This window comes from Ictalurus punctatus, chromosome 12 (genome assembly GCF_001660625.3).
Source record: "Ictalurus punctatus breed USDA103 chromosome 12, Coco_2.0, whole genome shotgun sequence".
Classification (NCBI taxonomy): Eukaryota; Metazoa; Chordata; class Actinopteri; order Siluriformes; family Ictaluridae; genus Ictalurus; species Ictalurus punctatus.
Window position 1 is genome coordinate 21260420 of NC_030427.2, and position 21685 is coordinate 21282104.

At 37.9% G+C, this 21685-nt stretch overlaps 1 protein-coding gene across 5 annotated transcripts in view; it reads right to left on the reverse strand.

Moving 5' to 3' along the window:
• Window positions 1-590: 590 nt before the first annotated feature.
• The window catches only part of ptprua (protein tyrosine phosphatase receptor type Ua), a 297952-nt gene continuing 276857 nt past the window's right edge, over window positions 591-21685 (reverse strand). For all 5 annotated transcript variants that reach the window (XM_017480742.3, XM_047159179.2, XM_017480743.3 and 2 more), the window contains 10 exons: window positions 20011-20108; window positions 19334-19450; window positions 17711-17865; window positions 15618-15753; window positions 13759-13908; window positions 11122-11436; window positions 5465-5590; window positions 3978-4135; window positions 2728-2863; window positions 591-1493 (listed from right to left, as the gene is read on the reverse strand). In XM_017480742.3, the coding sequence (XP_017336231.3) occupies window positions 1431-1493; window positions 2728-2863; window positions 3978-4135; window positions 5465-5590; window positions 11122-11436; window positions 13759-13908; window positions 15618-15753; window positions 17711-17865; window positions 19334-19450; window positions 20011-20108 (1454 nt within the window). In that variant the 3' untranslated portion in view covers window positions 591-1430. The remainder of the gene's footprint in view (window positions 1494-2727; window positions 2864-3977; window positions 4136-5464; window positions 5591-11121; window positions 11437-13758; window positions 13909-15617; window positions 15754-17710; window positions 17866-19333; window positions 19451-20010; window positions 20109-21685) is intronic.

Sequence of the window (21685 nt, forward strand, 5' to 3'; positions counted from 1 at the left end):
GGAACTGTTAAGAAGATTTAGGGACTCCAGAAATATTCTCTCATGTCCTAGAAATAAAATCTAGTAGTCTGTCTTTCTATAGATAAAGAGCTGATTAAGGCACATCTAATTAAATGATAAAAGCAAATGAAATAAGAGATTTCCCATATTTACTACAACACTGCTAACACCTGGATAGTTTAATGTAAAGGAAATCACACACACACACACACACACACACACACACACACACACACACACACACACACACACACACACACACACGTTTGTCTTACTATCTTTTGGAGGACCTTCCATTGATTGAACTCGTCAGCTATTCCTATCCTTTTGTACACACACACATGCACACGCACACAGTTATTTGGTTCTAAATGTCATTTTTCGGTAGGTCATAACTGTCATGGAAGAAAATGATAAAAACGAAAAAGCAACATCATAATATTTTATTTCTTCATAATGTGCCTTATTCAGGAAAGAAAACACAACAAATAAATAGAAATTTAAAAAGCATCTCTTCTGATGATTGCCTCGACTTCTTCCCATAACAGCAATGCCCCCCCCCCCCCCCCCCCAATTTTTACATTGGTCTTGATGAAAGCAAAAATACTGCACAAGATGGCCAATATAGACCATATCTGAGATTGCAATGGGACACAGATAGTACAACAGGCATGCTGATGCATGAGTGGTCCTCTTTTTAATACACAGGCACACGAAAACGAATGTACTGGCATGTCAAGACAACATTTAGAAACAGATCTGCAAAACACCCACGTTATTTACACAAATCAATAAATTAACTCAAGACCACCTTTGCATCGCTTCTGGACTGCGGCTGATATACTGACACTGATCCGAAATCCACCTTTCTTACAAAATCTGGTGTATATCACATTTCTTAGCACATTACATATTCATAGTCCTTTCAGGGCATTCTTTCTAAAAAGCAAACGGTTGCTTATCCACCATGTGCAGGTTATATGAATATACACTCTACATATATATTGTTTGTTGCTGCAGTCTTGCCATTTTATTGGCTTGGTTAGAATATGATGTCTTTGTCTTGCTCAGTGAATAAGGCAGAGATTGGCTGAGCTCCGTGAATCAAAATCAAAGCAGACTGGATAAAGTGTAACCAGGAAATTGACCATTACCTTGTAGCGTATGGGGAATGCCATTTCCTAGTAGAGTCTGCGAGATTATATTTTTGCCTGATGAAACAAATCAAGTATAATACAAAGGTGAAAGAACCAGGACTTCCGTGCCTGTATCTCTGATTGGGTTTTCGGTCTCACCACAGAAAAAAAGGTCCACGTGAAAGGCTCATTCATCCAGGCTTGAGAGACCAGTAACGGAAAGAAAAAAAGACATTGGAGGCCTCCGAAAGGCTTGGTTGCTCTTTCATCATTTTCTGGTCACTGGCTCAGGTGTTATCTGACCTCTAGACAGTCCAGGTACTCCAAAGCCAGGTCATAACAGAACCGATACTGCTCCTGAAATGGAAAATCAAAACAGTATCTATCAGATTTGGCTCCATCTGACATTCTCATAAAGATCAGACTGTCTAAGAAGGGTTACATATCACACATATTTTAGGAGCCTTTCAGAATCCTGAGGGCTTTGAAATCACCCAGCAAGAACAAAACAGGCAGCCTAATTTCATACCAGGCCATTTAAATATCAAAGACAGTAGAATCAACCATGTACACTATTTTATTGTATGAGATGTTTGCTCACCTACTTTCATTTATCCTAATTTATCAAGCTGGATACAAATAGATTAATTTGTAAATAATTTTCAGGAACATTTACATAAGAAATATGTGTCCAGTCTAAATGTATGTCTAAGGAGTCTCACTAATTGGGATAAGCTACTACAATTTTATATATGGATTATGTTGTTTAAATAACTTGTTCATTTCAATTGCACACATGAATTTAAAGAACATTTTGTGAAACCCAGTCATTCTATATTGATATAAAAGCTAGCCATTCACACAAACAAAAGAAATGCCTCCCTAAAAAAGTCTGTGCCTGTGCTAGATTATACAGTATTAGTGCACACCGCACCAAATGGGATAGGATATTTAAAGACTGTTTTTTTTTTTTTTTAATGGATCTTATTTTTTAATTCTGTGCAACACTTTAGAGTCATCACACTTTTTTATTATTTTTTTATTGCTGTGGATGTGAGTGAAAAGAACTCCCATTTCTGCCTTGGAGAAATTCCTCTTCTTTCGTCGTTTAGTCTGCATTTTGTCATTCTCCTCTCTTGCTGAGCTTTGCCTATTAAGGAGTTTTGTAGACATTGATAAATGTAAATCAGCCAAGCTGTGAATGCGCTTGGTCATTTATAGGTGGTTGTCATTTATCAACATATACATGAGTACAAAAAAAGAATAGTAATACCTTTGTACATTTTTATTTGTCAGTTTGGCCTATGAAACGGGTTTCAGGTATTCACACATTCATACTTTCATACTTCAATGACAATCATGTCATCTTAATGAGTTTTTGGCATTACAAACAGGATAATTTCCCACAACTCAGATCTCAGATGAGCTGTAAAGCCTCTCAGATGTGCCCCTTGAGGTACAACTACTCTTTATACTATTCTATACAGTACTCTTTTCAAAACAGTCAATGAATAGTGTACTGAGTCTAGTTACAGACTTAGCACTCATGTTTACAAATATATGGCCATCCAAAACACAATCTGCAATTTACCATGGTCTCCACCATGTTAGTCTTGGAGTTACGGAGAGTCTTGACAGCGTAGAAGACATCCACCATGCTGTGGTGACCAATCATCTCCATTATCATGGTGCAAGCACAGAATGTGCCACTGCGCCCACCTCCATTCCTGAAAGACATACAGTCACACATATCCTTTTTATACCACTTTAAAGGAGAAAATCACATGTGTGTGTGTGTGTGTGTGTGTGTGTGTGTGTGTGTGTGTGTGTGTGTGTGTGTGTGCATGCATGCGTGCATGTGTTTTGGCACAGGGTTTAAGCCAGTAATTTAGTACAACATACATTAAATGCATAAGTAAGTGACTGTAAAAATGGCAGCTGGAAATAAATATTGTGACAAGCATTTAGGCTGCTGTTGGACCATCAAAACAAACAGAATTAAATAATTTTCATTATTCGCAAGTACAGAGAAAATTCCGTGCCAGAAACAAAAGCAAGCACACCACAAGAAACACACATTACATAAATACAGCATAGAATACACAGATGATGTTGCTTTTCATTTATAATTTCACACTTTTGTCTTGTTATCTCCTCAATGAAAAACAATCTGCACATATTGTTTTTTTTTGTTTGTTTGTTTGTTTTTGTTTTCTTTAAAGATTTTAACACTGAATGTGGGAATGTAATTCCCTGTTGCATTTCATCAGTATGTTGCAATCGGGCCACACGGAAATGCAAAGCTGCAATCCATATAAAGGAGTTCCCTTTATACGCACACTGCTTCTTCATTCCTATTGCGTCATGTTGCATGTTGTCTCCTGTCACAAATGAAAAGCAATACTTTTTACGTGTTGGACTTTACATTTTCCCCTTAGTGTGATTGTAGCATCTTCTCTATATGCAAGAGAAGGGAGCACAGAGAAATAGACTTTATGGGGAAAAGACATGGAATAAAAAGATGGCTTGCAATGAAATGAGATTAGTGCTGTGTGATGTTGATAGATAAAGGGCACATTCGTGTGAGGGTTATTAACCTATCTGTAAGACTCATTAACGCATAAACCAAGAAAAGCAGATACAGGCAGAGGAGTTATGACCTCGGGCCAGAGAACAGAGAGCCACAGGCTATGAAAAATGATGCACTGAAAGGGGAGGAATGGATTAAGTGCCTAAAGCAGCTTCATCTTTATGGGTGCAGCTGATGAGGAGTGAATGGGAGCAGGCAAGATGAGAATTAAAAAATCAGTCTTTAAAAAAAAAGAGCTTTGCGAAACTCACAGGCAGTGAACTACAATGCGACCATCACCACACTCCCTCTGCCACTTGTGCACTTGGGCCAGCAGAGTGAGGAAGGCCTTTTTGGAGTCTGGGATATCACGGTAGGCTGACCAGCGCAGGAACTGGAAATGACGCACCACCAGGTTACCCTCCTGCAGCTTCAAAACCAGAGAGTAAAAGATGAAAAGACAGAGAAAAGACTAAACATGACAGAGCTCATGTTAGTGGTTGCTGCTGTATAAAAAACAAACGCTGCATCTGAAATAGAGTACTGTCACAGTGCCTACTACGTTCATTTCAGTATCTACTGCTCAGCCATTGATACAGTACGTACTGATCAGTATAAGTGTGTAGCATGAATACAATCTGGACATACTACATCTGCCATGATGGCATTGTCATGTGACCTACAATTTAAAAAGAGCCGACGTGTTGCCTTCCACCATTTTTGATTCTGACAGCTCTTCCGTGGCAGTCCCATTGCATTATGGGATAGCATAGTGTGCATTGCTTCAATACTGCAGCATCTCGGTGGAAGCAGTAAGTCATCTGGGTATTTCTCACCTTCTCTTTTATGAATACCGAGAATTTGGACATACTACTCCTTTGGTGAAATGCTTTTCACCTACTATATAGAGCCAAATCTCTGTATACACCATTCTAATAACCTACACCATGCCTCTATTACTCTCACTGAACTTGGCTCTGTTACAAATTTATATAAAAATTTACAAATGGGTAAGAATGGAGTGAGAAAGCAGGGTTAAAGGTTGTACTATTCATATCACTTCACATACAAGAAATAAAAGAAAAAACTATTTTTGCTCATTAGAATTCCTACAGACTTTGCATTGCAGATTCCTGGATGTGAACTCGTCCATCTTGTTCAACATTAACATGATTACCCCACCCTTGATCTTTCTCAGCAGCCATCCTGACTTCTAGAGTTAATGAAAGGATTAACTCAAGGGGAGTGCCTCATCCTAAATTTCTCTCTTGGGTCCTCTGAAGAGGCAGGATGAGGATTATTTCTTATGCAATGTACTGTAAGTATGCTTTCCTTACTTGTTAGCTACATTAACTGCAAAGCGCCAATGCAAAACTGAATACGGCAACCACAAATGCCAAACACGTCTTGCCTGATCTTTTAGACTCTGTCTGCATGATTACCCAGAGTTTTAAGATGCTGCTGCAGATATACCTGTGCTGAATTAATTTACAAGTCTTCTCTAAAAAGATGAATTAAGCAATTACACTCTTAGTCCATTAGCTATGAAACATTTTCAGTGGACTCGAAAAGAAGTCAGAAGTAGTTAGATGTCAGACTAGCATTTTAATTTTAAGGTCAGCATTTCATGGGGCATTATAATTGAGTGGAACCAATGTTAACCCCCTCACTGACACCAGCTATAATGGTCTGGATAATAGAGTGCAGATTATATTGTGTAACATTTCATTATCTATTTTGGCCGTTACTGCATACTTACCCGTGTGATGTTATTGACCCGGAACAGCCGGGTGATGACATCATCATCTGTGGACCTGGACAGCAACTCCACTGTCATGGGTCCAAACTGCTGCATGCCCGTCTCAGGCCAGTATTGCAGACAAGGCTGAGAGAAGGAGAGAAAGAGTGATTAAGCAAGTGTATCAAGTGTGCTATTAGGGCAGGTTCAGTCTCTGATGGCATTATTTTTGTCTGTACCCACATACAATATTTCTAACAAACTTAGTTGGTTGTGTTTTCTAAATTTTATCTATAAGCCTAATTTAAACCATGGCGATCCTGACTACACCATTAATACGGATGAATAAACGAATGCTGTGCGTTCAAGTTAATGAACATAGTCTTTGTTTCTACTATAAACAAAGCATGACTTTCTGTCATTCTTACATAAAAAAAAACAAAACAATCAAAACAAAAATGAACAGTGCTCCTCCTATTTGTATCTGCATTTGTTGTCTATTCATTCTGAGTGATTTATTCATATTTGGTTACATCCCTCCATCACAGAGTAAACCGCTTTCCACTTTGCAATTCATTCTAATACACAATATGATAAGCTTTGAAGCATATTTGTGCTTAAATTAGCATTTTACAGTGGGTGAAAGATTAGGACACAAGACACAGAGTTATATGCACACACAGATTATACCAAGGGGAGAGGAGAGGAAGCTCTGAACACTGGGAAAAAAAATGACTGATTGGGAAAAAGGGAGAAAAAAAGCATTTAATCGGTGAAGAGAATTAATTTGTGCCACCTCGATTTCCTCAATTTTTCAGTTGTTGCCTAAAGAGATAGAGGAGACCTAACAGACTTTTTTTCTTAATACTGTGGCTTCAAAAGCAACAGTCAATGTCAGGCTGCTTTTAACATCTGAAACACAAACAGATAGAGGGAGGGGAGCAAGGTTGAAGTGACAGGGGCAGGGGAAGTGCTAGAATCATGTTAATACCTTGTCACAGTGATGGAAGTGAATAAACAGGGTGGAGGGAGGAAATGAATATTTACACATACACACGTTTAGCAAAACACACACACACACACACACACACGCACACACACACACAACATGATTACAGTGGGTCTGGAAATGTGAGAAGCAATCTGTTGCATGAAGTAAAAAAGGTGATTGCCAGAGTGATGCTAACAACTGTTTTCCAAACACTCACATACACACAAAATAAATGTCTTCAAATGGAGGGCAAGAAAGATACTAAAAAGACAGAAATTGTGCTAAAAACAGCTCTTTGTAAATACAGTTGAGGTCATAAGTTTATACATGCTTTGAAATATGTGCAAAATGTTAACAATTTAAAATAAAGATGGATCATAAAAATTTCATTTTGGTTTGATTTAGTTCTGTATTGAATAAGCTATTTCATATAACAGTTGTTTACATATAGTCCACAAGACACAATAATACTTGAATTTACACAACTGAACTAGTCAAAAAGTTTACATACGCTTGATTCTTAATACTGTGTGTTGTTACCTGGATGACAAACGACTGTTTTTATGTTTTGTGAGAGTTGTTTATGAGTCCCTTGTTTGTCCTGAGCAATTAAACCCTTTTGACCCCTTTCCAACAGGGGCTATATGATGTTAAGATCCATCTTTTCACACTGAGGACAACTGAGGGACCCGTACACAAGTATTACAAAACGTGCAAATATTCACTGATGCTCAAGATACATTAAGAGCATCCTGTTAAACAGACTGTTCAACTTTTGAACAGTATGGTCAGTGTAAATTGTTATTATTTTGTCTTCTGAATGGAAAAAAAACATCTTTAAACAAAATAATAATTTACACCGATCATCCTGTTCAAAAGTTCACACCACCTGATTCTTAATGTATCGTGCTGCCTTCTTGAAAATCAGCTTTTGTTTGTCAGTTTGCCTAGCTTTACTTTAAGGGTTGTGTCTTACACAATGGTGTGGTACTGGTATCGAACAATCTAGAAAAGAAGAACAAAAAGAATGTGTTTAAAAACACCACCGTTTTTGTATGATACAACATCTGAATATATCAAAATTATATTAAATGACTCCTAACCATTTCACCACTGAAAGGATGATCATGAGAGAACGTGCACACATAGCTTACTGTTACTTTTATGTACAAGAATAGGTGGCAGTTAAAATACATGCTGTGAGTAAGGTATATGGTCTAATTTACATTTTATGGTCGTAAATTATTTCAATTTCAGAGCCGTATGCTATTTAAATTAACAGTATTTAATCAGCTTGCTTCATTCATACTCAATACTTAAAGTGACCTCAAGACAATAGGTAAACATCATCGTAATCATTTCACCAAAAACATTTCATTTTGATGAACTGTGCAGTTAATTTATGCTTGCAATACAACTATATTTAGATTATGACATTTATTTTCCAAGAAAAAGTGTTTTTTAAACACTTACTGTATCTCCCATGCTATCTCCATTGCATTCAGATGATTGAGTGCATGACTACATGGTATTTCCCGCATTTAGCCTATTAGGCACGCTCATGCATTGACAATAGTATGACCAATTTTAGGGGTGGTCATTTTCTTTCACACAGACTGAGCAATGCAAACTATTTTTCACTATAAAAACTTAGTAATATGTGAAAATTACTTTTTTATTTTTTTATATTAAAGCAACAAGGAGACATACCAAATACTAAGAAATGCATGTAAATATTTCTAAGATTCTACTTTTAAAAAGTTGTTGCTGATAATATGATTTGTAATTAAAACCTTTGTGTTAAAATGAAAAACGAATGGCAAATAAATAATTTTCACTAGTACTCTCAGACCTTTGGACCCCACTGTATATCATTTTAGGAAAACATGCTGATTTCCATCTAATGATTGTTTGCAGAAATTGTTTTAGTGATTTGAAGTGTTTCCTGATACAGTATTTGTGATGGAAAACAACTGTATTTTTAAATATTTTCCATATACTGACAACTTTAGTAGATTGTTTGTCGATATGTGAAATGTTGTGAGAAACTACACTGGAAGCATTTTTAACAAGAAAAGCAATGCAATTACGCATAAATTTTGTGACATTTGGCATCATTTATCATGTGCTTCTGCAACAACAAACCAATATAAAACAGACTAGTGGGATAAGCAGTATGCTGTTGTTGTGCTGAAATCTTCCTGCCCCTCAGCGGGAATGTGTATTTCCTCCACTACCCCTAACATCTGTTGTCTCTAATAATGCCTGTTTCTAACAGGAAAAAAAATGTACCCTCTTTTTATTAGGCATAACATGCACATTCAGCTTTAAACAAAGTCTGTGTAAAATTCAAATACTTCAAGTCATATACAGTGTGGTATAAGCTCACATAAGACCATAATATTTAATGTCAGCTATGTATACAAAATAAATGCATTCCAAAAAATGCTTTCATTTAGAAACATTATGGAAATAAAGAAGAAAGATTTGAGCAACACTGGCAGAGTGGTGCAGCTGGATTAAGGAGATGGAACGTTGGATTAAGGGATTAAAGGTGACATCTTTATTTAATTGTAAACTGCAGCATATTAAATGGGCTGTGACTTTAATTTCATGTGACACGGATAATGGATGTAGATCCATAATCCACTGTGGATATTTATGGCAAGAGAAGAATTATAGCCTACACTGCAAAAAAAAAAAAAATAAAAAAAAAGGAATTTTAAGAAAGTAAAAAAAGGTTTGTTTCTGGGAAATGAGTCTTGTTTTTTGTGTAAAAAGAAAAATAATCTGGTCAAGAATGTTCTTATTTTAAGTAATCTCATTTTAAGAAAATATATCTAACTTTGTATTAATAAGATATTCCAACTAATATTGAATTTAACCAGTAACAAGCAGAGGAATAAGCTTTCCTTATATTAAGACTATTTTTTCAATGAAGCAGCTATGTGTCATGGTTATGCTGAAATCCACACTGAACGATATTACCCATCAGTCCCAGTATGTCACATGTCCCACTGATCACTCACACCTGTCAGGTGTGTTAGCAGGAAAGTTAGCAATTTAATGTGGGCAGTGTTAACAGGCTGAGGTAAGTTTTTTGCCGTTTGGCCAGCTAAGGTATGATGGAGATCACAAAAGAGCCACAAGGCTCTGAAACCCAACTCCTATCGGCTGAGAAGAGAGCAAGCAGTGAGCGGAGCTGCCTGATTGTAAAGTGCTCACAAAGCACACAGTCAGCCCCCTCAAGGACCACTGTGGCATGCTCCATCCCCAGACACTTCACACCGAAAGTGTGTCCAACCCCTAACCCCCGCCCAGAATGAAATAGGAGCACAGCGTAACACACTTCCTGAACCCATACTTTTCTTTTCTTTTTTTTTTCTTTTTTTTTGATTGTGTTTCACACACGTGACACGCGAAACCTGACCACGTCACCTGACCACAGCAGGGCGGGATTTCACACAGACACAGTGTGAAGCTCATGCAACGTTAAGTTCCCTTTGAAAGGGAACTAGATTTAATCTTGCTTGTTTCAAGAAAGGCATTTTTTTGTCATTTAAGAAACCCAATATTATTCAGTGTACTGCCGATCAGGGGTGTATACTTCTATTATTTCCATTCTATGCTATTAAGAAAATCATGGATGTTTGTTATATACCTGAATGTCTTTACGGAAATATGTTGAATACAAACTTTTCTACTGCCGAAATAAAACTTACGAGACAGCTGCTCTCAGAATTGATTTTTTTGATTTTTGATTGATCTTTACAAAAAAAGTTGTTTAGCACAAAATAGCTATATAATAAAGTTGCCAGCAGAAAAGTCTGCACGCATTGGAAGCATTTATGACTTGCACTGCATTTTTAAAAAAAGTCAATGGAAACTTGGTTAATTTGAAAGAATTTATGGAATTAAATTTGTGCCAAAAGTATTGAACATAACTTTTCGTGAAACAAACAAAAGTATTATGAAAATTATTATGAGAAAGAAGAAAAACACTCATGAATGCGCTGCGAGAGTTTTCGTTAACAGTGATTTACTCTCATTGGCTAGTGAGATTTAGATTGACAGTTCTCTGACCTGGAAGTAGAGACTTCAGTGTAGCGAATTGTGGAGCACATTCTGGATGTGGTTCACTGTATCGTTATAGTGTTTGTACTTTGTAGTGGAAATTTTACTTACTTAGTCAACAGATTAGTTCATAATTAATATTTAAGGTTTGGGTAGTCTCATACAACTATAATTTTGAGATGAGCTCTCAAGAGTGGCATGGAGCATCGTCGTCGTCATCATCATCAGCGTCATCTTCCTCAGCTGGACACTCGAGCTGTCAATCCAAATCGCAGTAGCAAATAAGAGTAAATCTGTTAAGCCTCAAGCCTCACCTACATGTCCAATTTGTGCCAAAATGGCAAGCGTAAACTTCTGGAGAGTAAACAAAAAGTTTGAAAGCGTAAACGAGAACTCATTCATAAGCCATGATTAGTGAGAAGGAAGCTAAGAAAACTCTTAAAAAAAAAGAATGCTGTTTATTTGACGACCATGTTAAATTTTTGCCATTGAGTTCACAGTGTTCAGTTTCAGAGTGTTTTCATTCTTTCTCAGTGTATATTTTTGTTCATTTCTTGAAACGTTACGTTCAATACTTTGGCACAAATTCCATAGGAATTCTGTGTCAACACACCCAGGCAGAGTTGGACTGGTTGATCTGGTTGAGCATGACGATGGAGGTGCAGCCATAATCAAAAACCAGCCTCCAGAAGTCTCCAGTGGTAATGGGCAGTGGATGAGGCGTCACCACGAAGGCAGCTGGCCGAAGGAAACTATCCATCAGTGCTGCATTGATGTAGTCACTGCCGTCCACCTCTGTGGTGACAAGAAAGGCCAGGGCTCGGTCAGGAGGCAGCACATCCATGCTCCTGTTCTTCTCTCGGTTTCTGGGCAGCAGCGACACACTGCACTCCTCTACGTCCAAATGAGGCGTCACGGAGTTCAGCGTCTGACAGTCGGAAAACAAAATAAGCAAAAGTGACTAAACGGACCAGGCAAAGAGGGAAAATGGAAAAGAATGTTTGGTGGAAGAGGAGAAAATTGGTGAATATCAAAATCAGAAAACAAAGTCTTCTTGTCACAAGTAAAAAAAAAAAAAAAGTACTCATGAATTGGTGTCATAATTGGTGTTTCAGGGTTTTTTCTTCCTTTTGTTGTGCTGTATTATGAACACCAGTATTTCTCACAAAGTATGAGACAAAAACAGGACAATAATTAATAGATATTCTTATTATCTGCATTCTGGTATCAAATAGCTAACGTTACCATGCCAATCTGTGACCTGGTGGCTGGAAACATCTGCTATATTACCAGAATTCCTAAACAGATTCAACAAGTTCTCTTCAGACTCATGGATGCATAATCAGTAGGTTTTCTAAGCAGTTCAATGTCTTTAGATAACATCAGATCAAGCCATTTCATTGAGTCTTTAAGTTACAGATACAGTTTCACAGAAACTGCTGATCTCCTGGGACTTTCACACACATCATTCTCTACACAGAATGGCATGAAAAACAAGACACATCCATTCAGCAGCAGTTCTGTGGACAGTAACCCCTTGTTGATGAAAAAGGTCATAGGAGATGGAACAGAATGGTTACAGCAAAGCTTTGGTAACTCAAATAACCACTCTTTACAACTGTCGTGACCAGAAAAGTATCTCACAACAATGAGCAACCTGCTGAATCTTGAAGCGGATGGGCTACAACAGCAGACGTTCCACTCCTGTCCAGGCTCTTTTTTTGGAATTGGGATCGTCACGGATGATGTGGTTCACTGAAGTTCTGGCTTCATGACATGAAATCATTTCCCTTTTGCAAGTATGTGTATGCTATTTTTTATAATAAAAAAAAATCTCACTGATTAAAATTCCTATAAATTGCATTTGAGATCAGCTTGAGGAGCCGGAAAAAGCTCTCAGCATGTAGATCTCTGATCATGCTGGTGCACGAAGGGTTATCTTTTCGCTAGAAAGAGCATGAGTACTAATAAGGCTTTAATAGTAGCACAGATAAAGGACTTGTATCTCCAGAAAGCAGACAGTAAGAACGTTCTAATATTCAGATATAATGATTTAGATTGCAGGGTAAGTGCTTTGGCTGATTATAATGGTGTTTATAATGAACCAGCACATTATGAGTCTATCAAAGAATGGGATTTGAATGACAATAGTGTAGATTACTGAAGCTGTGATGGATAATGTCCATCACTCGTTGATGGGGCTTTCCAAAATAGCATACACAGCATTACGATCATCTAGGTATAGCAATGTAGTGATGGAATAGCATGCAGTCCTGGAACACATTTCATTAGCTACTCAGAAAAGAAGTCAGTAATATTTTAACACAAAGAAAACACAGTTAAAGGCAGAATTTCTACTTATTTGATGCTCAATATATGTATATGTACTTGTATATGTATATGTATATGTACTTATATGTATGCTCAATAAAAAATAAATTAGGAAAATAATGTTAGTATTAACATGGATATTATAGCAATATGTAAAAGCTACATAAAGCCATAATCAGTTTTTATAGTACCAGAATAATCGAGGTAAATAAAATGCACACATTTTTACCCTTACCCAAAATGTTTGCTGTCCAATATTTACTTCTTAGGCTTTGCACTGAAGCTATAAGGCTAATGTAGCTAGTCAAATCCATTTCAAATTCACTTCTTTAAATTCAGATAAAAAATTCAAAACACTACCTCCAGGGACATCAGTAATGCAAAGGAGCACAGATTTGATCGGCACTATTTCAGCCAATGATATAGTATTTTAAAATTTTAAATCTGAATTTGAAGAACTGAATTTCAAATGGATTATGCCACCAAAAATGTAATCAGATTTTTTTTTTTTAAATTAACATCTGATTATTGTATAAGCCATGGAATACAAAATGATTTAATACAAAATATCACTTAAAATATCAAATTTCTGATTTGATACAATCAGATTCACTGAACATCTGTCTTCCATCTGTCTTTAATTCATTTCCAAAATGTGCAACTATATGTTTAAAAAGCAATAAGATCTTTAAATGTCAGAAAGAAGCTTACATCTATTACTTTTGCTACAGTATAAAAAACAAATAAATTGCCGTCAGAGTTATCCTTTAAAGCTCCAATGATGATCTGACAGAGCTCCAGACATCTCACAAACACACATCAGTATATGAATAGACACAAAACAAAATATTTTACTATGACGTTTATCTGCAGTGTACAAGTTTGACAGGCCTTTTCTTTAAAGGCTAAAGACACTTACCTGGAACTCTTCTCTGAGCTGAGAGGTGTTGCTCTGAGTATCAACCCTTAGTATGTCTTTGTAGGTGAGAGCAAACTCACTGACTGGGATGGCTGTCTCGCCACAAAGGCATGCCTCTAGGATGGCGTCATGAATAAACACATACTGCTCCTAGAAAAAGAGTAGTAAAAGTGTGTAAAGAAGATAAAAATAATCCAAATTTATCTGTTTAAAATATTATACATGTAACATTCATTCCTTCGTTCATTCATCTTTTTCTGGCTTTGTCTTGATCATGGTGGATCTGGAGCCTATCCCAGGAACACTGGGCGTGAAGCAGGAATACACCAAAGATGGGACAATTTCCATGCACACACACACATGCAAACTCTTTTACACTTAGAGGCATCTCTACCATCATGTTTTTAAAGGTGGAAGGAAACCCGGAAAGAACCCATAAAATAACAAGGAAGAAAAAACAACAACAAATTAAAAAATAAATTAACAAGTCAGAAAACACAACAATAAGTCAGACAAAACAGAAAAGGTAGGTATATTTTGCAAATGGATTACGTACTGTTAATTGGACGACACATCTGTCAATCAAGATATACAGGAAGTACAGCAGGCTGCGGCACCGCCTGCCGTAACCACATAATATCATTACTTTTTACACGCAACTTCTGTTTCTGCTGAAGCGCTAACCACATTGTCCAGTAGCCAAATAACTGTCCTGGTCCATGCAGCTCTGCTCTTTTAGCATTCCTTTCTGTATTTTAATGGGGAATAGTTTTTTTTTAACCCTCTAAATAGACCTGCGTCCTTTAGGTGCGTTTGTAGAGAGTGCAAACTAATCTTTATATCATGGTATGTTAATATCATATCCAAAATCCTGGCATATGAATGTCTTTCCTCAAAGTAGCGCTGAATAAATTCCATTTTCTCCTTTCTTGCCAATGTAAACTTTTATTTTCTAAGATTTAAATTTTTACTATGGACAAAAAATGGTTTAAAGTAAATGCAGAAGTCCACTAATGTACAAGAAACAAAGTTGTTTACAATTTCTTATTTCCTGTATATCTTGATTGACAGATGTGTCGTCGAAACAGTGGCAAGTTATCCATTCGCAAAATATTTGTGTTTTCTGACTTGTTCATTTGTTTTTAGATTTACCATTGTGTTTATAATTTGTTTTTGTTTTTTTTGGATTTGTGATTTGTTTTGCACTTCTCAGCCACCGTACTTCTTTGCATTTTGTAAAGAATAGTCATTTTCAATTTAAGTGCAATTTTATCTCCTGGATGAATCAACATAAAAAAAACCGGTGCTCTCAGAAAACAGTAATCTGCCGTTGACATTTAAATAAAGTACATCGATCACTGGTCAGGACATCTAAAGAAATACTAGACCTGATTATAGGGCTCAAAATGGGGTGGTCTCAGAGTAATTCACAAACGTATGGGTAAATTCAGATAAGACCATTATCATTAAGACCAAACTCAATATAAAATATAAATATAAAATGGGTGCTCTGGACAATCCACATTAAAAAGGAAACAGTTACTATGTTTGAAATATTTAATACCAATGTTCTTTTAAAACATTCTAATCACAAAATCACTACAGTGCTTGCATAGTCAGTCAGGGAAGCTTTCACTTTACTTACTAAAAGCTTATACAAATTAGTATAATGTATCAGAACAGTATTATTTATTTATAAGACATGAAATACAGACTATTCTGTTCTGTTTCCAGTAGGTATGCAGTAAGCCACAAACGTACATGTACAAGTAAGACACGTGGAAAGTTTGATATGTGGTACAAATTTGCATTACGCAGTAAATCTAACTCACAATTTACAAATTTTATGTTTGCCTTACCTCAGTTTGAATCATGTTGATGCGCCGCGAGCAGAGCGTCTTGACACAGTTGTAGATGTCTACCACTCCCTCACACTCTGCCATGTCCAGCATCACATCCAGGACAATGTAGCAACCAGTTCGCCCAGCACCCATGCTGCACACAGAGATACAAAACAAGAACTAACTGTGATTAGCTATTTGTATTAACCAAAGGTGGTTGGACTTGTGTTATAATCTTAATGAGATTGTGCCACACATTTGAGAAGGTTCCTCCGATTCATCTAATAAATGGTGGTAAAATTATACACCTTTGTGGCTGATTCGGATACCTTCTAAGGTAAAACAACTAACTCTCCTGGTCAAGACTTAAAGGGATCATTCACCCAAAAATGAAATTTCTGTCATCAATTATTTACCCTCATGTCGTTCCAAACCATAAGGTATTCATTCATCTTCGGAACACAAATGAAGACATTTTTAATGAAACCTGGGAGATTTCTGTCCCTCCATTCACAAGAGGCGGATTCACAAGAAGTGAGAGTGGCCGTTTTTTTTTTTTTTGTCAAGCGCGGACAAAGAAATTCAAGTCTTCCTGTATGTTGAAATCTGCAGACATCTTTGTTACAAAGATTGTTCTATGTGACTCAGTTTGTGTACAGTGTCCCTCTTCCTCCGCTGTAAATAGTGCTGCGCTTCCGGGTCCGGTTTATCAAGAGAATGTGAGAGCGGACTTTGTAACAAAGATGTCTGAAGATTTTGACATAGAGGATGACTTGCATTTTTTGTCTACTTCCGACAAAAAAACATCCACGCTCTTGTCTATACAACACAAAAGAACTGTCAATCTCCCTCGTCCTGGGGCTCCATTCAAGATCTCACTTCGTGGAGTTGCAATGATCATGAGAACAGTGAGGAATCAGCCCAGAACTACACGGTAGGATCTTGTCAATGATCTCAAGGCAGCTGGGACCATAGTCACCAAGAAAACAATTGGTAACACATTACGCTGTGAAGGACTGAAATCCTGCAGCGCCCGCAAGGTCCCCCTGCTCAAGAAAGCACATATACATGCCCATCTGAAGTTTGCCAATGAACATCTGAATGATTCAGAGGACAACTGGGTGAAAGTGTTGTGGTCAGATGAGACCAAAATGGAGTCATCAACTCAACTCGCCATGTTTGGAGGAGGAGGAATGCTGCCTATGACCCCAAGAACACCATCCCCACCGTCAAACATGGAGGTGGAAACATTATGCTTTGGGGGTGTTTTTCTGCTAAGGGGACAGGACAACTTCACCGCATCAAAGGGACGATGGGCAGGGCCATGTACCGTTAAATCTTGGGTGAGAACCTCCTTACCTCAGCCAGGGCATTGAAAATGGGTCGTGGATGGGTATTCCAGCATGACAATGACCCAAAACACACGCCCAAGTTAACAAAGGAGTGGCTCAAGTAGAAGCACATTAAGGTCCTGGAGTGGCCTAGCCAGTCTCCAGACCTTAATCCCATAGAAAATCTGTGGAGGGAGCTGAAGGTTCGAGTTGCCAAACGTCAGCCTCGAAACCTTAATGACTTGGAGAAGATCTGCAAAGAGGAGTGGGACAAAATCCCTCCTGAGATGTGTGCAAACCTGGTGGCCAACTACAAGAAACGTCTGACCTCTGTGAATCACAACAAGGGTTTTGCCACCAAGTACTAAGTCATGTTTTGCAGAGGGGTCAAATACATATTTCCCTCATTAAAATGCAAATCAATATATAACATTTTTGACATGCGTTTTTCTGGATTTTTTTGTTGTTATTCTGTCTCTCACTGTTCAAATAAATCTACCATTAAAATTATAGAATGATCATTTCTTTGTCAGTGGGCAAACATACAAAATCAGCAGGTGATCAAATATACAAAAATTTTTGTGTGAGCTACTGTTTTAAAGACAAGAGACATTCAAAATGACATGAATTGAATTCTTTTTTAACCATGTCTTTCAGTAAATGCATAATTACATTTAAACAGTTAGGAAGCATGAGTAGCCATATACATAGACCAGTGCTGTGTGCCTGTGTTTATATTGTGTATGTGTATGTATTTGAGCGTGTTGTGTATGTGTGTACCTGCAGTGGACGACCACAGGCCCCGTGTCGGGAGGTGTAGAGGCTTTGACACGCCGCAGGAAAGCCAACAAGCCTGTGGCGTGATACGGCACTCCATGTTCTGGCCATGATGTGAAATGGAACTGACACACCTCATGTTTGGCTGGATAACCCCGCTGGAGAAGGGAGGCAAAACAAAAACTTGACAGTCATTTTGGATGATAGATGGGAAAAGTCTACGTTTTTGAAAAATGCTGAGTAATCTACACATGCCTATTGATGTTTTGTGTATGTTATGAATATGCTAGAACTCTGTTTTTCATGGCTGCTGAGTAGGCTCATTTGTGGTCTGTAATTGCTTATTTGACAATGTGATAATGAAATTTCTTTGTGTTTTTTTATTTATTTTATACCCTCATATGAAGGCGCAAGAACATGTTACGTGCTGTACTGCTCCTAAATCCACCACTCTGACAGATCCAATGGCACTGCAAAAATTGATTTTGGATAATACCTGGGTGAAGCAGTAGCCTGTGGGATGATTGCTGTATCTAAATAGTGCATTTCTGCATTTGTCCTTCATTTAATATGACAATTCAAGGTTATTCTTGAGACATTTGTTATAATATTCTCCCTAGTGCAATGGGAGAGTGTTTTGTTTTGACTTTACACCATGTGCTATATGCTGACATTGCCACATGCCTTTGTTTTTGGTCCTGTCTCTGCCCTGTCCTGTTGTTGGCCTGTTACCTAATGTGTGTACCTGTTCTGAGTTTAGCCTTTAATTACTTTGTCTATTTCTTCTCTCCTGTTCTCCTGTTTCATTGAGAAGTCTTGTAAATTGTTTCATGCATTACTGAACCATGTTTCCCAATTCGGAGTACTACCTTTTATGATTACATATATTCCAATTTTGACCCTGAATGCCTGTAATTTGACATATGCTGTGGATTATAACTGTGATTCTTGAATTTCCCACAATAAAAGAAAAATCTGCTGAGTGTATGCACTTCTGTCCCATCCATTTCTACGGCACATTACAACATACTATTATTACCTAATAGGCCTGTTGTGCTCAAGTGAGAGTTTTCCAATTATCTTTGTGTTGTTTTTTGTGTCTGTTTGTGGATGGAAACACTGTTCTTGTGGACAGGATTTATTTTTAAACAAAGGGGTAAAAACCAGATATTTAAAAACATCCGTATGTAGACAGGGACACAGAGGTTATTACAAATAGGAAAATAATAGTAAAAATAATGTACATTGGGGTGCATTCTACAAGATATTTACAATAAAAATTATTTGTCCCTAATTTTAGTAATTTCCAGATGCCTTGCCTATTGCTTGAGGGCTACCAATCTGCAAGGGCGATGCTAACATGAACAGCCATTAAGGACAAGGCTAACATTCCTGTTTGCCAATCAATAAAGGGGGGAAAATAAAGACCATCCTTCCCCCGAAAGAACAAGGGAATTTATGCTCTTTTGGACTCCTGCCATGGGTGGCTAAAACCTTTTTGGGACTCTGGACAAAAGGCTGAAACCTGAGATAGCTGTGTTGAAAGTTTCTTCTTTTTTTCTGATGAGCATTAACTCAACAGCTATGGGAACAGCAGTTCAAGAGAGAACTGGCTAAACTTCTAACCCGTTCCATGGTGAAGGTGCGCACTGTATATTCAGCCAGTGTTTCAGTCTTCAGCAGAGTGATCTTAATGTCTCCATATACCTCGCTATCATCAGGCCAGTACTTGCAGCATTTCACCTGCAAGGAACACACACGCGCGCACGCGTGCACACACACATACACACACACACACACACATGTTATATATATATATATATATATATATATATATATATATATATATATATATATGTGTGTGTGTGTGAATAAGGGAACACAACCTGATTCAAGTAAACATTGCATGAATTATGCTTAAAATGTTTCTAAAGGTATAACTGACACAAACAATGCATACTAGCTACTATAATTAAGAATCTGATTACTTTTGCAAAATGTCTCTGCACAATCTGTGTCATAGCACTCAATAATTTTCAGTTATCAATTAGGACAGTTAAATGAAGGCAAGCTGTGCCAAACTGCAGATGAGATGGCTGCACTATGGGAGCCGAGGAATAAAACACATGGGCATGGCTCATCTTAGGAAATGCACTGTCTTTGTCAACCTATATGACAGTTACTGTGAGCAATGGAGCAAGTAGCAAGAATGAAGAGAGATGGAGCTGCTTCAGTAATGGATGTCGCTCATTAAATGCAAGGAGAAGGAGGCACAGATGGGGCTATTGGAATGCTATACTCACTCTTCCCACCTCCACCAGTTTGGTGATCATCACAATGCTGTAGCAGTTCTCCTGCCAGACCATCCGCCAGAAATCATAGATCATGTCCTGCTTGGGCCCTGCAAAACACCAGAAAGAGGGCTGAGGTGGAGGAAAATGTTTGTCAGGGATTAAAAAAATGGACAAATGAGGAGGCCGTTGAGTGGCATAAAGGGCAAGGTGGATAGAGAAAAGGGTAATGGTCAGAAATGATGAAAATGTTTTGAAGTGATGGAAGATGCAGACGAAGACAAAGGACAGAGGAAACAGGTAGAGCAAACAAAAAAAGACTAATGCAGATGTGGTGACTCAGCTGAGACTGTGTAAATTGTTTTCTGGATTTGGGAATATCATTACACCAACAATTCTGCAGACGCTGAACAGACCCCATCTATCACTTTTACAGATGATGAACACACAAACATAAGCACACACAATGTCAAATATTTCAGCTGTCTGATGTTATCAATTTTCTGTTTACTTGCTTCTTTCTCTAGTTTCTGCACTGCTCAAATTCCTCTGTGATATTCCTTGTGAAGATGCTGTTTCATAATAAAAGTAATTAAATCAATAAAATAATTAAGTTACACAATTATCCACTTACCTCAAAGGCAGTGAGTCAGCTAAGACTTGATTAGACCTTTTGTTTTGTTTGTTTTATTTTTTTTTATTATTATTTTATTTTTTAAATTTTTTTTAAAGAAATTTAGGAGCTACAGGGCTGATGTAGTTCTCTCATCCAAAACTCACAGCAAAAATATTTTCTGTAGCATATAGGGTGAATTCAATTATATTGGGACCTGAGGTAAATTCTTACAGATTTAAGTTCAGTAAATACACAATCACATTTGGCATCATTTACTTTTTTGCCTGATCAGGAATATTGCAAACTTATGTTACTAATCCCTTGCTGTGTAACTGCTTGATAGACCTGGATATCGTCACAGAACTCAGCTACACCGACTGCTCTATCCTCTGCCTATGCTGTCTCACACCACGAGAAATTGGCAGGGGTGGTGCTGTTGTCTCTGAGATGGTGTTTCACACCTCTCTCCTCAAAATCTCCTCTCATCTCAGAATTTCATACTTCGAATTCCATGCAGTTACAGTTACCTCCCCGACCAGCCTTCTCATCATCGACATCTACCACCCTCCTGGTCCCCTAGGAGACTTTCTTGAAGAGATGGACACTCTCCTCAGTCTTTTCTGACAGCAGTTTTACAGTCCTTGGAGACTTCAACCTCCCCTCTGAGAAGCTCGAGTCCTCTTGCCTTCTCCCTCTTCTGCATTCCTTCTCCTTGATCTTCAACAGCTGCCCACCCACACATAAGGGAGGAAATGGACCTGGTCTTCAGTCACCCCTCTCCAGCTTCAGACATCAATGCTACCCCACTCCACACCTCCGATCATCATTTGGTATCCTTCATCATCATCCTCCCTATCCTGCCTAAAACTAGCTATCAATATTTCTCTCATTAATCCTCATCCTCCTCGACCTTTCAGCAGCGTTTGACACAGTCAACCACAAGACAACTCTTTTCCACCCTCATGAGTCTCGGAATTCATGGTGCAGCATGGCATTGGTTTGCTTCCTACCTGGAAGGGTGCTCATACCAGGTGACGTGAAGGGGATCCACATCTGCTCCCTGCAAACTCT